At 33.7% G+C, this 17,575-nt stretch overlaps 1 protein-coding gene across 1 annotated transcript in view; it reads right to left on the bottom strand.

Annotated features, from left to right (window-relative positions):
• Positions 1-16,209, bottom strand: part of LOC121384217 (chondroitin sulfate synthase 1-like) — an 81,561-nt gene extending 65,352 nt beyond the window's left edge. The window contains exon 1 of the mRNA XM_041514506.1: positions 14,557-16,209. Coding sequence (XP_041370440.1) covers positions 14,557-15,375 — 819 coding nt within the window. The 5' untranslated portion in view covers positions 15,376-16,209. The remainder of the gene's footprint in view (positions 1-14,556) is intronic.
• Between the last annotated feature and the right edge of the window lie 1,366 nt (positions 16,210-17,575).

Here is a 17,575-nt window from a genome sequence, read left to right as displayed (position 1 = left end):
ATGATAATTATATGAAATATGTTGATGAAAAGTACTGAAAAGTACTGAACCATGTCAAACAGTACATTTTATGATAATTAGATGAAATGTGTTGATGAAAAGTACTGGACCATGTCAAACACTACATTTTATGATAATTAGATGAAATGTGTTGATGAAAAGTACTGGACCATGTCAAACACTACATTTTATGACAATTAGATGAAATGTGTTGATGAAAAGTACTGGACCATGTCAAACACTACATTTTATGACAATTAGATGAAATGTGTTGATGAAAAGTACTGGACCATGTCAAACACTACATTTTATGACAATTAGATGAAATGTGTTGATGAAAAGTACTGGACCATGTCAAACAATACATTTTATGACAATTAGATGAAATGTGTTGATGAAAAGTACTGGACCATGTCAAACAATACATTTTATGATAATTAGATGAAATATGTTGATGAAAAGTACTGAAAAGTACTGAACCATGTCAAACACTACATTTTATGATAATTAGATGAAATGTGTTGATGAAAAGTACTGGACCATGTCAAACACTACATTTTATGACAATTAGATGAAATATGTTGATGAAAAGTACTGGACCATGTCAAACAATACATTTTATGATAATTAGATGAAATGTGTTGATGAAAAGTACTGGACCATGTCAAACAATACATTTTATGATAATTAGATGAAATGTGTTGATGAAAAGTACTGGACCATGTCAAACAATACATTTTATGATAATTAGATGAAATATGTTGATGAAAAGTACTGAAAAGTACTGAACCATGTCAAACAATACATTTTATGATAATTAGATGAAATGTGTTGATGAAAAGTACTGGACCATGTCAAACAATACATTTTATGATAATTAGATGAAATATGTTGATGAAAAGTACTGAACCATGTCAAACACTACATTTTATGATAATTAGATGAAATATGTTGATGAAAAGTACTGGACCATGTCAAACACTACATTTTATGACAATTAGATGAAATGTGTTGATGAAAAGTACTGGACCATGTCAAACAATACATTTTATGACAATTAGATGAAATGTGTTGATGAAAAGTACTGGACCATGTCAAACAATACATTTTATGATAATTAGATGAAATATGTTGATGAAAAGTACTGAAAAGTACTGAACCATGTCAAACACTACATTTTATGATAATTAGATGAAATGTGTTGATGAAAAGTACTGGACCATGTCAAACACTACATTTTATGACAATTAGATGAAATATGTTGATGAAAAGTACTGGACCATGTCAAACAATACATTTTATGATAATTAGATGAAATGTGTTGATGAAAAGTACTGGACCATGTCAAACAATACATTTTATGATAATTAGATGAAATGTGTTGATGAAAAGTACTGGACCATGTCAAACAATACATTTTATGATAATTAGATGAAATATGTTGATGAAAAGTACTGAAAAGTACTGAACCATGTCAAACAATACATTTTATGATAATTAGATGAAATGTGTTGATGAAAAGTACTGGACCATGTCAAACAATACATTTTATGATAATTAGATGAAATATGTTGATGAAAAGTACTGAACCATGTCAAACACTACATTTTATGATAATTAGATGAAATATGTTGATGAAAAGTACTGGACCATGTCAAACACTACATTTTATGATAATTAGATGAAATATGTTGATGAAAAGTACTGGACCATGTCAAACACTACATTTTATGATAATTAGATGAAATATGTTGATGAAAAGTACTGGACCATGTCAAACACTACATTTTATGATAATTAGATGAAATATGTTGATGAAAAGTACTACACCATGTCAAACAATACATTTTATGATAATTAGATGAAATATGTTGATGAAAAGTACTGAACCATGTCAAACAATACATTAATCCAAATTACAAGTTGACACTAGGAAGCATTACTGGTAATGCAATATAATAATTACTGAAAAGGAAAATAAAAAATATATATAAACATGTGAAAACTAAAGGGCAGAATTTTCAAACTTTTTTTTTTCCACAGAAGCATGGACCCCCATAGCATTTTTACCTCGTCCGGGAGCTCAGTTTATGTCATACTATTTTGTTGACCCTTTGAACAAAAATCCTGGGGAAATAAGTTTGCTTTGAGGTTACATAAACTTTAAGAAAGCATTCATTCTTTCACAAATTGTAATTCAAAACAATTGTATTTTGAACATTATTTATTGCGACAGCAAAGTTGTTGGCAAGAGACAAAAAATTGTCTAAACTTTTTTTTTTAATGTTAAATTTGAAAAATTGTTTTTTTGTTAGTTTTTTTGCTGTGTTTAAGTAAATAGGAACCAAATGTTTAAAATGCTGACATACATTTATCCCATTAAGTCTTTAAGAAAAATCAAGATTTCCCATGACCAAAAATATACAAAGGAACATGTTCATTTTCAAAATGCTATATATCCATTTTTTACAATTTTGAGAAAAACTTTTTTAAAATCAAAAGCCAAACAATGTGCTAAAGATTAAATTAAAATAGTTTCTTTATAAACACTCATTTGTTGAGAAATTTAAAAATAAAATTACTACTAATTGAACTGCAATTTACTTTTTCAAAATGCTATAGTGGGTTCCACCTACTCGCATACTGTGTAATGGAATATTTCACCTAATTGCAATATTTGTTTGAATCGCAAATTATGTTCTATAAATTGTATGCAAAACATGCTATTTAATTGAATATTCTCTGATGAAAATCTGCATATTTTCAAAACAAAATAGCAAAAAAGCAATTTAAAATGTGTTTAAATTCAACAAAATAAATTAAACATGCCTTTATTTCATGGCATATATATCCTTAAAGTATTTATTTCATAGCCCCCCATTATATATTTAACATGGTTGAGTTTATTATTTTTGTAGGGAAATGAATGTGCAAAATGACATTATTTAGACTGCAAGGACTATATGACATTGTTGTACACATAACAATCACTTATTGAGTGGCGTATCATATTTTGTCACGTAACACCTGTAGTACATATTGCTTTTTGGAACATAGCACAATTTTAACATACCATAACATCCAATATATTTGCTGCTTATCAAAATGGTAGCTAGGTGGTGACACACCACACCTACATATCTACAGTCTCTCCCCCCCCCCCCCCCCCCCCCCCCCCCCCCACTCTATTACTAAGATAATATTTATCAGGTGCTTCTCGAGCTGGACATTTGGTAACTAGGTTGCTATAGTGTTGGAAAGTGGTTGGAATTTTATCATCGATCATTGTTTATAACAACCAAGCGATCAACACTTGATAACTGTTGATAAGAAAATATATTATAAACTTTAAGAGAATTTTTAATGATTTTTGGGGTAAAGTTTATTTTGGTTAATGGCACCACTAGAGCACATTGATTACTTAATCATCGGTTATTGGATGTCAAAGATTTGTTGATTCCATTAGCACTAGCAGCAAGGGATCTTTTATATGTGCTTTCCAACAGACAGGAAAGCACACATCATGGTCTCTTTACCAGTTGTGTAACACTGGTTGGAATGAGAAGAAAAAACCCCAATCAGTTGAATGGATCTACCGAGGTGGTTCAGGGGCCAGCTTGGGATTTTCAGGTGGTACACAAGTACATAGAGCATACACGTATTTACATCATATATTTTAATAATTAAAACATATATTTGTAATCTCAGGTGGTACGCAGCTGTGTACTTGTGAGTATGGAAGCTAGGGCCCTGTGGATCGATCCTGCGACATAAGCACCGTAGGCGAGTGCTCAACCAACTGAGCTAAATCCCGCCCCTTTTTGGGGGTTAAGTTACTAATTATAGCAATTTCTACAAAATTTTATGCTACTAAATAACTATTACCTGGACATAGCTGTTATGTTCTAATAGAATGGATCATCATTAGGTGTTTCCTATCCCAAACAATGCACCTGGCATATCAAAGGCCATGGCATGTCCTGTCACGCTATGGAAATATGAATATAAAAATATGCTTTATTTGATCAAAGTACCTGATGGTAATGTATGTGGGGCAGCAGGTTTCCTCTCAATATTGAGACTAGCTGTTGAAATAACCATATATGTAAAACACCAAATAATCAAGGCCTAAATACTGCTGAGCAGTTTTTAAACAAATTTTCTGTTCCGTTCTTCAGATGTGAATGAAAATAAACAAACAGATCTATTGCCTGCAAATATATAGGTTATCTTATCAATGGGCTTTTGTCAACTACATATTAGTATATACAAGAATCAGCTGCTGTTTTTTCTTTCACTTACATGTAACAGTCCTTGGTTTTTGAAAATTATAGGCGAGTGGAAAATCGCACACCTCAATATGCTAAGGCGAGTGAAAAATCACTCTCTAATGGATTTTGACTGATACATCTAGAAAATTGTCTATTAAACCAGTATTTCCCGATTTGTTCAACAAAGAGAAATACCAATTTAACGACTGCATGGAAGCCACTGCCATGTTTTTAATTTTTATTGTTTTAATAAAAGGACCTTCCTATCAGCTAAATGAGGTATGAAAACTGTTGATTTTTGTAAACAGTGGAAATAAATATACCCATCTATTTTATGTGCACCGTTTGTTGAGTGTAACGTGCAGTTTTTCACACTTGTCAGATTGAAATTATGTGCGCTGTACGAGCGCGATCGCACCCACGCACCTTAAAAAGCAAGGTCTGATGTAAGTGGGATGGTGGTGTTGGTGAGATAAAACACTGGAATTTTTTTTTAATATATTATATGGACAGAAATGAATTCTTTAAAGATTATTTCAATTAAAAACGTGAAGAACAATGTTTGTTCTTCTTATTCTTGTTACTACGGTATTCATTCACAGGTTTGTACATTACCAGTAACATTTTCTACTTTCCTGGGATTTTTTTTTTTTTATGCAGAACATGTATAGAGAATAATACATGAGTGGCCGTTAATTACCATTTATCTCACGATTTGTGAGATAAATGGTATCTAACAGACACAAATGTATTATTCTATTTCTTACATATCCTAAAAAACCAGGTTTTAAGCAAATGTTTCAACTAACAGACTAACTTATGTGTCACAGACACATGATTGTCAGGTTAACTATATGTCACAGTGTAATCTATTTCTACAGTGTTGTTTTTCACTGGCTGCATGGCACTGATGACCTAGTCATCACCTAGTAGCAGTCAGTCTATGTGTGTTAACAACCCATGTGTTATCACAAATAATGCATGGTGTTCTCACAGAAAATTTCAGCTCACTATCTTGAGGTATTGCAAAAACAAGAAGGCCGGAAAACTATATAACTATATATATCTGCAGCTTTGCTCAGCTGATTATGGGGTGCCAATATTAAAACACTTAGGAAGATAAGAAATTTATCTAAACTGCAACATGTGTAAAACAATATTGCTACATTCCATTTCAAGTAAAGAAAATTGCAGCATTCCATCTGAAATATTTAACTTACTGGCACAAACAAATGTTCCACAATCAGATTAGGTTCACATGCCCATAGCAAATTAGTCAACTGCAACTGCAACTTTTTATACCAAGTGGCTACATTTTTTTACTAACAAGTTGTTGCTAGATTAGCAACTTTTAAATGATTTTTAAGGAACTAATCTACATATATCTGAAAATTGACACAAATGCTAAATGAATCTGAAAATCAACCAAAATGCAAAATTCCAGGGTAAACACTAGTCAAGCCATATTAACATGTAAACTATTTAAGTTAGGCAATTCATATACATGTATTTGGTTCTAAGGATAATTTTAAAATTGTTTTATTTAGTTAATTCCATTAAACTGTTTTCGTGATTTAATAATGTAAAGATATCTGATCCATGGTCACTGTGGGGAACAATGAAAAGAAAGGAATGTGTAACAACACCTCAGCACATGTTAAACTACAGCTAATAGCGTCTAACAAATGGTAATTTACACACTTTATCCAGATAAAGAGAAAAAACCCTGGTATTAAACGTCTGCTGGGCTTCTAGATTATGGTAGCCCCACTCCTATGGCTAGTGATATTCAATGTTGGGCTAGTAAATAACTACTATTGCAATGCCCAACAGCTAGTGAATTGTTTGGGTCAAATGTTGCAGTTAAGTTTATTTTGTAAATATGAATATCCTGCATACATACCACCCACCCATTGTTTGTGTTTTTAAGCTCTATCTCTTTAGGTGACATATTTGATTATTACTAGTATTTTTTAAAATTGTATTAACTTTAAGTAAACTAGGGCTAGTGAATTTTTAATCGTAGTTAGTAAATTTTTAAAATCACTGATCCCATGGCTAGTGGATTTTATAAAAATTCTAGAAGCCCTGGGTACCGTTCCATGAAGCGATCTTATCCCTAAAATCAACTTATGTCATCGTACAATGTAGCTGAAATGTTTGATGGACTGCTGCAAGATAAAAAATAATAATTAGTTAATGACATAGGATATTGGCTTTATCCTGTTCAGGCCGAATGGGAAATTCGTGAAGATTGGGCACCTAGCTTCCTCAAATCCTCTGTAGTACCTAGTTAAATACTTTCTTCTAACCTCCAGCTGGACAAAGGGGTTTTTTTTTTGGGGGGGGAGGGGAGAGTAGTGAAGATTTGGCCCTTCTAACTTCCAGTTGGACAAAAATACACGTAGCTTTGTCTTTTCATTGAGGGTGGGGTAAATGTGAGGGGAGGAAGACTGAGCACCTATAGTCCGTCCCATCATTCTATAAAACTGTTTTTTGTAAATAATTTCAGTTTGGTTTGACATAAGAAGAAAACTAATAATAGAGTTTTGGAAATAACAAGAACATACTATTTTTTGGTGCAATTTAGAAAACAATATATAACTTGTAGTAAATTCCATAGCTTGAAAAAAGGCGTTCTCTGTGGGGCAGACTCAATTCCTCCTCCACTGCCTAGTTAAAACTATGGACCATGGTAACAATGAGCACCTTATCAGATAGCTGAAGCACAAAGTAATCTGTTGAACAAGATGGGGAAAAAGCCCAGCAAGAAGACTTGTAAGCAATAAGGCAAGACTGATAAAAGCGGTCAGCCAGAGTTATTTGCACCATATAACCCCTGAACTCCCGGAGGTCTGCATGTTTAGATTAGTGTACTCATACCAATTATTGGTGAATGGATGAATGCATGGATGGATGGAATTTTTTTTTTTAAGTGTTCACCATAAATGTATGTATGTATATACATAACAAAACAGGGCCCCGTCCCATGAAGCGATCTTAGCACTACTATCGCCGTAAATACCTACCATCGCGACATTAATTTTTGTCTATGATCGCCAGCCCGTTCCATGAAGTGGCGTAGCTTACTATCGTCGTAAATTACTGTGAAAATTTACAATAGGTACGAGGCAGTTGTAAGCCATTAACGTAGCTGTCAAATGGCAGTTAAATGATGATTTTGTCATTTTTAAAGAAGGATACTAACTTTTTGTATTAAAATGGATCTAATATATAGCAAATAACTTTTATAAAATTCAGCTTTTGATGAAAAAACATTCTAGGCCATAGACTTTCACGTGAAAATACGGGAGATAACTCTCATGTCTTATGCATTAAACAATTATTGCTTAGCAAATAAACTGACAAAGTTACTTCATGGATATTCGATACCAATAAATACATCTAAGATGTTCCGAAAAGTTGGTAACCAATTCATTATTTAACTAATTCGTACTTCTTCGTAAAGAATATTTTAATCATTAACCTTCTGAGTACTGCAGGCGAGATATCTCGCCCGACGTCACGGCAGTCGACATACTGTACACTATATACAGTGCATTCCCCAATTCATATTTCCCGCCGTTTTGCACACGACACTCACCGGAAACGGAAATATAATAAAATATATATTTATTTTTTTCAAAATGGTGGCATTTGTTTTGATTTTTTCGGCAAGTATTTTCGCTTGACAACAATGGCGGCATGTCGTGGTCATTTTCAGGGATCGATAGCTGATTGTGACAGCTAATTTGATAATAAATTTGATCGTTTTACCAACAACGAAAATGACCAAATATTGCAATATGAATCGTAGTTTGAGTTTTTAAAAATATTCTGGTGAGAAAACTACTGTTATCGGGAATAATGGACCTAAATACTGGACAGCTGGCCACAAATGCCCATAAGTAAACGCAATATATGAACTTTATTTCATGTATTTATAAAACATTTAAGTGAATATATGTGAGTAAAAATTATAAACTTGTACCCACTCAACATCGTTTTTGTTAAAAATTAATCCAGTAGTCTAAAGGTTAAAGAGGCACTTACGACTTTACTACAAATGTGACAATTTCCTATTTAAAATCAACCAGCAAACAGTTTAATTAGAATAGGGATAACCCTACTGTGTTTTCCGATCTGCTTTACATTAGCAAATTTACCGTTTTATTGGCTCCGCTAGCGCGGTGCCAATAAAACTAAATTTGCGACAGTAAAACCACCGATATACGTCCGCAAATCAGAAAACACAGTAGGGTTATCCCCTAAATATATTGCATGTAAACATATTCCACATTTGAAGAGCATGAACATAATGATTCATCCATTCATGTACTGAAGCTAAAGAAATATCGGAGATCAACGTATAGATTTGTGTTACACCACACCCAAACTACATTCAATATATAAACTGACAAATATTACGTATATTCTAGTGCACATTCAGATTATCCAGTCATGTGTTAAATAAAATTACAGAACTATCGCAAATTTTCATTGTTGTCATTTAACAAGTGACTGGGAAAAAAATGTGCACAGTGTATGACTCCACGTAGTTGGTTATACAAAAGTGTGCATATCGTGTTTTCGGATCATACTTGCATGAACCAAAAAATAATAGCGATCAAATCTTATAATTAAATTTATATGCATACTTTAACAATATATAACTGAACTTATTTTGTTTAGCTTTAAATACGTCTGTAGTATTGTTGGTCTAAACTTCATTGATACTTATGTTGTGTAAGAATGCAAATGTTCATTCATTATTATTTGAATCAGGTGTTTTTTTTGTAAATGACATCATTTTGAAAAGCGACGCCATTTCCTCTAGCTGCTGTGCATTTTTATGGATCATTTCGTTATATTGGAAGGGATTGTCCTATTTGTGTTTAGTTTATATTATATGAAAGTGAATGAAGGAAGCATGTCTAACATTTATACTGTTGGTGGAACTGTTTAATTTTCGCCAACAGCCATAGAACATCGCTTACAAGTTACAGGCGTGAAGTTTTCTACATGATTTCTTTGGCTACCGACAGTCTCATGTTATGATTAGCGAAGAGGGGTTTTTGGGGTGTGTTTTTTTCTAAATCAGTGCATATAGATCTGTAGATATGTCTACTCTGCTATAGCATTTTTCATTCATTTATCAAATTTTTTTTTATTATTGCTTTTGTAGCTTTCACCTGTATTTTCTTCAAAATTTCTAAACATGTTTGCCTGAATAATCCGGCTTGTTGCACAAAAGTAGTGAGAGTTAAGGGGGGTGGGGGTTAGAAGGTGTGGCTTTAAAAAAGTAAGCACCTCTGGACCAGTCAGATTGCTGTAAAGTGTATAGACGCAAAGAAAATTTAATTATATATATAGCAATTCTCAGAACAGTGCATAAAGTGGGTTACGTCGTTTATATACAGGTTGGCCTTCATGCATGTGCATCGAAAATAAAAGCTTTTAGAGAAAAAAATAGCTGAGGTAATAAACAGAATAACAAAATTGGTACCAGTTATTATCAAATTTATGTCCCGAGATTTTTAGTTGTCACGAGCTTTAGTTAATAACTGGTAACTCGTTTATTGTCCTCTATGTATTTAATACTTCGGATTTCATTTAAAAATTACTTATCACTATAAAGATTTATTAAACATTTAAAACTCATTTATCAATATAAGAATATCCCCCACAAAAACTGCTTACTTGAGTGAGTTTACCCATCATCAACCTTCACTTTTATTATGAGATTCGATTTGGGTCAAATGGTTGCTGTTTGAATACACCCACACTAACTTCAGGAACCATAAATACAATTTCTTGCCATCTCATTACACACAATCTTTACCAACAGGTGAAGAACTGTACAGGTAAGCAACAAGTACTCCATTGTACAGGTAAGCCAGTGTGACCACACGCCCCTCTGTGTCATAATAGAGGCCTAATTATATATATACATATTTGGTGTATGTATCTACAATTGGGATGGGTTGGAAATCTAAAGATGTGAAATAGTTTTTCTACTGCTTAACGTGTATATTTCTGTGTGTGTGTGTGTGTGTGTGTGTGTGTGTGTGTGTGTGTGTGTGTGTGTGTGAAAAATGGTACATAGAAACTGCAAACAAACATGTACATTAAACTTCTCAATTTGTCAACTAAGTAACCATACACAAATTTGTACACAATCTCATACAATATAACTACAGTGTGTTCATTAGGAGCCGGCAATTTTTTGCGGCTATTACTGCCACTACCTCCGCTTATTTTCAGTGCTAGCTCTGGGTTAACAAAAAGTTTCGCCAAATTATCTATTAAACTTCAAAAATGGCACAAAACTTAAGTTATTTTCTAATAAAATGTAGTAAATTATTTTACCAACTTAAAATAAAATTCACCAATTGTTTTTAAAATTCGCAATGGGCGAATTTGGCGACTACCAGAGCTGATTTTTCATGTTTTTAGTTATAAGCCTCTCTTCATTCAGTAGATATAGCTGCCTATTTCCCTCAATCAGCGTACTACTTTAAAAGATATTAAACACCCTGTATTAAATGTACATATATAGAATACAAAGTGGTAGATTACATACATGTAGAACATGACTGATAACATAATCAACTAGGAACATAAACTATGTACAATAGAAAGAAATGTTTTATTTAACGACGCACTCAACACATTTTATTTACGGTTATATGGCATTGGACATGGTTAAGGACCACACAGATATTGAGAGAGGAAACCCGCTGTCACCACTTCATGGGCTACTCTTTTCGATTAGCAGCAAGGGATCTTTTATATGCACCATCTCATAGACAGGATAGCACATACCACAGCCTTTGGTGTACCAGTCGTGGTGCACTGGCTGGAGCGAGAAATAGCACAATGGGCCCACTGACGGGGATCGATCCCAAACCGACCGCGCATCAAGCGAGCGCTGTACCACTGGGCTATGCCTCGCCCCCTACATATATAGAATACAATGTGGTAGTTTACATTGGCTACATGTAGAAAATAATCAACTAAAGTCCGAACCAAATTGTTAACAACTACACAAAATTACTCTCCTACCTTTAATTACCGTGACATTTCCCTCAAATTTTGTCCACACACAAGTTGTGAAAAAACCATTACAGTGACACAGCTTCCACATATGAGACTGTAACGATGTCGCCAGTATCGACTTTGCTGAGATAGCATAGAGCAAAATACATGCAGTTTTCAGCCGTCTGCCATTTTTCTTTTTTATGGAATATTCTTCAAGAGGAGTGAAAGCCTCCAAAGTATGTGACATAATTAATATAAAATCAATGATCTTTAGTGGTATATTTAAACAAGCAAAAAATAATTTTAAAAATTAATATGACATCATCACGTTTGCTTTTATATCATAACATGTTATTACGTTGCTAGATTAAGTCATATCCTTTCACTCCTCTTGGAGAATATTCCATAAAAAGTCAAAATGGCAGCCGACACAAAATTACATGCTTTTTGCCCTATGCGATCTCAGCGAAGTCAATGTAGGTGACATGGTTATCATCTAGTATGTGGAATCTGTGTCATTACAATGGTTTTTCCTATATTTCTGTCTGGACAAAATGTGCGTAAAATCTAATGAAAAATAAAGTTAGGAGAGCGATTTGTGGTAGTTGTTAACATTTTGGTTCGGACTATAGGAACATAAACTATGTACATGTAACTTCGGTGACTATTACCATAAAAAATGTCATTGATTGGCAACTTTTGTTCACATAATTTATTTATACAATAAACAGGGCTAATATTCAAGCAGATTTTTTTTCCCTTGTAGCAAAAAATATTTCAAGGGTCCAATTACTGCTAACTATTACTATCCAACATTTTAAACTCATTAGCCATTAACTACATAAACTACATTTGTACTGATGTCTCAAATATCAAATAAATTTGGGAAAACAAATCTTAAATTTGTTAATTCTTGCACTTTTTGTGTAAATCTATGACTATGAAAAACTTGGCCTGTAACATATTTAGGTATATATTCAGCTTAAAAGATAGATATTTGAATATTTAGCCTAAAATAAATTGTTTTCCAGGAAGGTGCTTAAAAACTAAATTAATTACTTAAAATGTTATTTATTGTTATATAATAATTAGTATTTAAATATATTTTTAACTTTATATTAATACATTTTATCAAAAACATTAAACAATGTTACACTTGTTAGTAAAACTATATAACTTTGTTTCTCTTCCATGGATTAATTTACAATGTTTTAGTTGTTCCATAATATGTTTTACTTTGTATAACTGTGTTTCAAAGTATACTGTAAGTATATCCACTCATAAATAATATATAGGTACAGAGTAGTTAGGGTTATTCTTCAATGATTATGAAACTCACAGATAGTATGATAAACCAGTGAAAGAAGGAGATCAAATTCCATGCAGTTACCACATGGGTAATGTAATACAATATTAAATTTAACTGTTAACTTCTGCATTCCTGTGGTTGTCACAGGATTGTGATGATACATAAAGCTCATAGGTTAGAACATATTTCATGGCTACCTCTGGCACTTAGCAATCTTAAAAACAATTTCCAATTTGATTTTAATTTGGCAAACTAATTTCATGTACATACTAATTGATATTTTGTAAAAAAAACCCACCTGTATTTCTGGAATTTTTAAAGTTTAATAGATAATTTGGCAAATATACTATACTACATGTTAGTGTAATAACTTTTAAGTACTATAAGTGCCCTTTTTAAAAACTGCATCCCCTCCCTGAATATTAGAGGTGCCCTGTATAAACTTTGCATCCCCATCGTAGTAAAACCCTGCACCCACCCGTGAATACTGCCTTCAGTGATGGTCAATAAATTTATGCAATATGGGGAACTTAAAAAAAAAAAATATATATATATATCTAAAATTCCATTACATTCATTAAAATGTAATACCATCATATTGGTCCAGCCGGCTGGTAGCAACGTGAATTTGTTCATTTCTTGATGAACATAAAAATAACATCAGGGAACGTCATATTTAACGACGTCACTTTATATTGGTAATTTGTCTTATTGAGCGTAATTCAAAATAAAATATGAACTGTTAGTGTTAGTGTTATTATTACTAAGCATGTTACAAACTTGTATGTAAATGTCTTGGCTGTTTCGCAGTTTGCAGATGATTTTTTTTTTTGTCATACCGTGATGAACATAAAAGAAATAACAGACTGACACTTTGTTTGTAGAACTCCGGCAATTAGGGGTTATCATAATCAAAATAATAAACAAAATAACAGGAAGTAAAAATCATCCGTTACAACCAATTATGTCTGCAACGGAGGACAAATCCATAATTTTTTTTAAATGTTTTCATTGCTCAAATAAAATATAACTTTTATTGTGTGTATCAAACATACAAATGGATACAGGTATGGGACAAAATAGAGGCTGTTATAAATACTGTTAAATTACATTATGGTAACTATAGAAAATAAAGAGGGGCGCAGAAAAATAAAGGAGGGCGGAGAACGTGAAAGAAGGGCAGCAAAATACAACAGTGGGGTGGGCTGCCCTGCTTACATGAACCAGCGAGAACACTGACTGATTAATGTTCTCTCACTTTCAAAACTAGAAAACTATGCTCAGTAGCACTGCTAATGGATGCTACTGGATGTAACTCAATATAAATATTCCCAGAAAGAATGTTGTTGTTTTACAGTGGTTGTCAGTTCATTCAGGTCAGAATAATGTGTGTGTAGTATGTACAGCTCTGTTGCAAACATCATGTTTCAGTTATAATATAATTATCAAGCACACTTACATATATACCATTATGCAGCAATAAATGTTTCCTGTTTGCCCATCCAAAAACCTTCTCTTTTTTTTAAAAAGTGTTCACCACATTTTATGTGAATGTACAAAATGTATATACCGGTATATATATATAAAACCAAAAAATATGTCATATCTAGATAGGTAGCTATAGCTATATAGATAGAGATAGATAGAGATATAGTATAGGTAGGAAGGTGTGTAGGTATCATGTAGGGAAGGGTGGCAGGTAGGTAGGTAGGTAGGCAGGGAGATAGATAGATAAAATGAAGGATGGATGGATGGATGGAAGGATGAGTATGGATGGATGGATGGATGGAAGAAAGGATGAGTGTATGGATGGATGGATAATAAATGGATGGACAATGAATGAATGGATGGATGGATGGATGGATGGACGAACGATCGATGGGTGGATTGATGGATGGATACATAAATATAGTTAAATATATATAGATATCTCACCTCGTAAGCCCATGTGCACTGTATTCCAGCAAATTTGCGAACACATCGACCGATTTCCACATCTTCGTGCGTGGTGTATAGATTCTGCAGACAATAGCTGATATGCGGTGCCATCCGTCGCAGCGTCTCGCGACTGAAAATCATCCCCGGGCCGCCCATACAGAAGTTTTCTGTGGCCGTCAGACTCAACAGACCCAGTTCCTCTTGCTTTCCCACCCCGGCCTGGCCTATAAACTGCGGTTTTGAACTATTCACCGAGCGCAGAAACAATTCCAGTCTGTCGCCTTTAACAAAAACGTCGTCATCGGCACGCACAAACCATTCGTATTTGTCAAGGAAATGATCGTGCATGTATTTCAGCATCATGAAGGATTTCTTCTGAGGTGGATATGAATCGTCGACATTTGGGAGAGCAACAACGGGTACGCCGTAACTGGATTTCGACCCCTCGCTTGAGAAAAACATCACCTTGCCATTGATCGATTTTACCCATGTCCTATGTGCCGCCAACCCCCTCGTGTCTATGAATTTTTTGGCAGTCATCATACCCACAAATACGAATGGATTTTCGTTAGATTTTTCGGGCGCAAGTTCTCCATCTGCCGAACTTGTTGCAGGAGAATCTCCAGCTCCGAACATACCAACGGACAATCCACGCTCTTCGCAGCAAATGTCGGGCAGGCCGCAGTGAGAGAAAAAATTAGACTTCATCCAGTTTGAGAAGAGAATTCCCACAATGAATCCAAGAACTAAACTGATCCATAAGACATTTGTACTTCCATACCTTTTTGCCATAGTATATTCCTCCTCGCCATTCATCGGGTATTTTAAAAATCACAAATAGTACTCTATTTAATGTGAAGACGGGCACTTCGTAAAATGTATTTTGTAAATCCTAGACTTTACACTCCCCTATTACACTGTTAAGTCTATTATGACTGGTTGCTAAGATTCTTTGAAGTGCGTGAAGAACTCAACAAATTAAAATAAACAGTTTTTAAATGTTAATTTTCAGAATTTAAAAAAAGTATTTACAATATTTTCTCTCTGTCAAAAGTGAAAGAAGTTAATTCTATCACGTGAGACAAAACATGTTAAACAATATCCACATGTGGATATATTCCATAAATTTTACCCAAACATTTTGGTTGCAATTTCTTTTTTTTAAAACTCTCTCTCTTATTTTAAGTCGCAGAAGGCAAGTTTCCAAACACGTTGCGGTTCACACACAAGTAAATACCACCATGCACAAACTTTTGCCTAAACTTTTTCTACGTTTAAAAAACTTTTTGACAAGTTCGCAAACATCGAGATAATGACGAGGGTAACTCGTGTAATCCATCCATCCTCGTGTTTTAGCCATTTCTCCTCCGCAGGTGAAACTTGAACCGTTCCATTGCCAGGAACCTCCGCGGTGAATTCTCGGCCAGGTTGTCTTGTTACTGGAACTGGTACTAGTAGCACGTCTGCGCTAGTGGCGAGAAAAGTTCGGGGATAACGAAACCACTCCCCTGCTATCGAGACATCTTCTTAGACTTCTATTGAAAAAGACGTCTGACACTCGGAAAGTTACATACATACTGTAATAATCGTGAGAAACGCTAAGAGTAACAGCCTTTGACGAAGGGAGTGCTTTACAAATCCTCTCGCCATTGTGTGAAGATCAGAAGTAAACTTTTTTTTTTTTTTTACACGCTTCGATGACTTAACACTGAGCTTTCATTTCTTTGATGTTCACTCGGTTGAACCCGGAGTTTCTCGATAAATTTCGGGCGATTGTGACCGAAAATTACCGATTTTTATATGAAGCTACATTCTATTTTACTTATTTGTATTTGTTAAACGTAGTCGTCAGTTGACATTAAAATACCCCAATTTTTGGTTGATATCATTAATAATTTTAAGCGATATAAAATTAAATAAATTGTTCTCTCTGTTATGCAGAAGGTCGCATTGCATTGTAAACGTTTGGTCGGAAGCAGTGATTTGATTGTAATGTTTAAATATAATATTAGCAAATTTGCATTATCTTTGAAACTTTAAGCGTCGTGCATATGAATTATTGTCATTGGTTTTAATAACATTATGTCCATATTTTATATTCCTTAATCCATGAAATATTGAAAAATATGCGTAAATATAAACAAATTATTTGTTTTTTAAAAATGAAGCATATTAATATTGACATAAATTTATATATAATAATACTGTAAAATTTTAGCCGTTTTGGCGCAGTTTGTTTCATAGTGCAGATAAGTAATAAAATTATGACTCCACCCCCGCAAAAAACCCCACGAAAAACCCCACCCAAAACTTCACATCAATATCACCCTTCCCTACCAATTATCTGGAAAAAATGTAAAAGGGACACAACTCTAAAAAAATACAAACGATCTATTAGTTATTCACAGTTATTTATCTTGAACCAAAACATTAAAACTTCGTAATTTCCCCATTTCCCACTGTTTGACAGTATTGTAAAATATACCCCTGTTGATTGTATTTCCCAGTAACTCTAAATTGATCATATTCATGACAGCGTTCGGGGTGAGGGTGATGTGGGATGGGAGTGGGACATTGATTTATTAATCATCGGCTATTTTATGTCAAACATTTTGTAATTTTGACATTATGTAGTCTTAGAGAGGAACCAGATACATTTTTTTTTTTTTCATTAGTAGTGTCACGGGGATCCTATAATACCCGTAACTGAATAAAACACGATTATCCAAATATCTCTCCTAACTGTATATCTATTAGATCTCTCTGTATCGGGCAGTGTATACCCGAGTGGCTCGGCTCTAGGTATAATCAGAGATAAGATCTTATATAAGTATGTATAATATAGCACGTTTAGTTCACTAGAAAACACAACAAAACACAATACACTTTGGAATCTGTATTAACCTTAAGCTGACAACAACAATAATAATAACAACCCAGAACTAATCACTTAATTAGTTAATCACTAGGTGTCTAGTTTACACAATATTCTAATCACTTCACCGTGATACAACAC

The sequence above is a fragment of the Gigantopelta aegis genome, chromosome 2, assembly GCF_016097555.1.
Source record: "Gigantopelta aegis isolate Gae_Host chromosome 2, Gae_host_genome, whole genome shotgun sequence".
Classification (NCBI taxonomy): Eukaryota; Metazoa; Mollusca; class Gastropoda; order Neomphalida; family Peltospiridae; genus Gigantopelta; species Gigantopelta aegis.
This window is presented reverse-complemented; position numbering and strand designations above follow the sequence as displayed.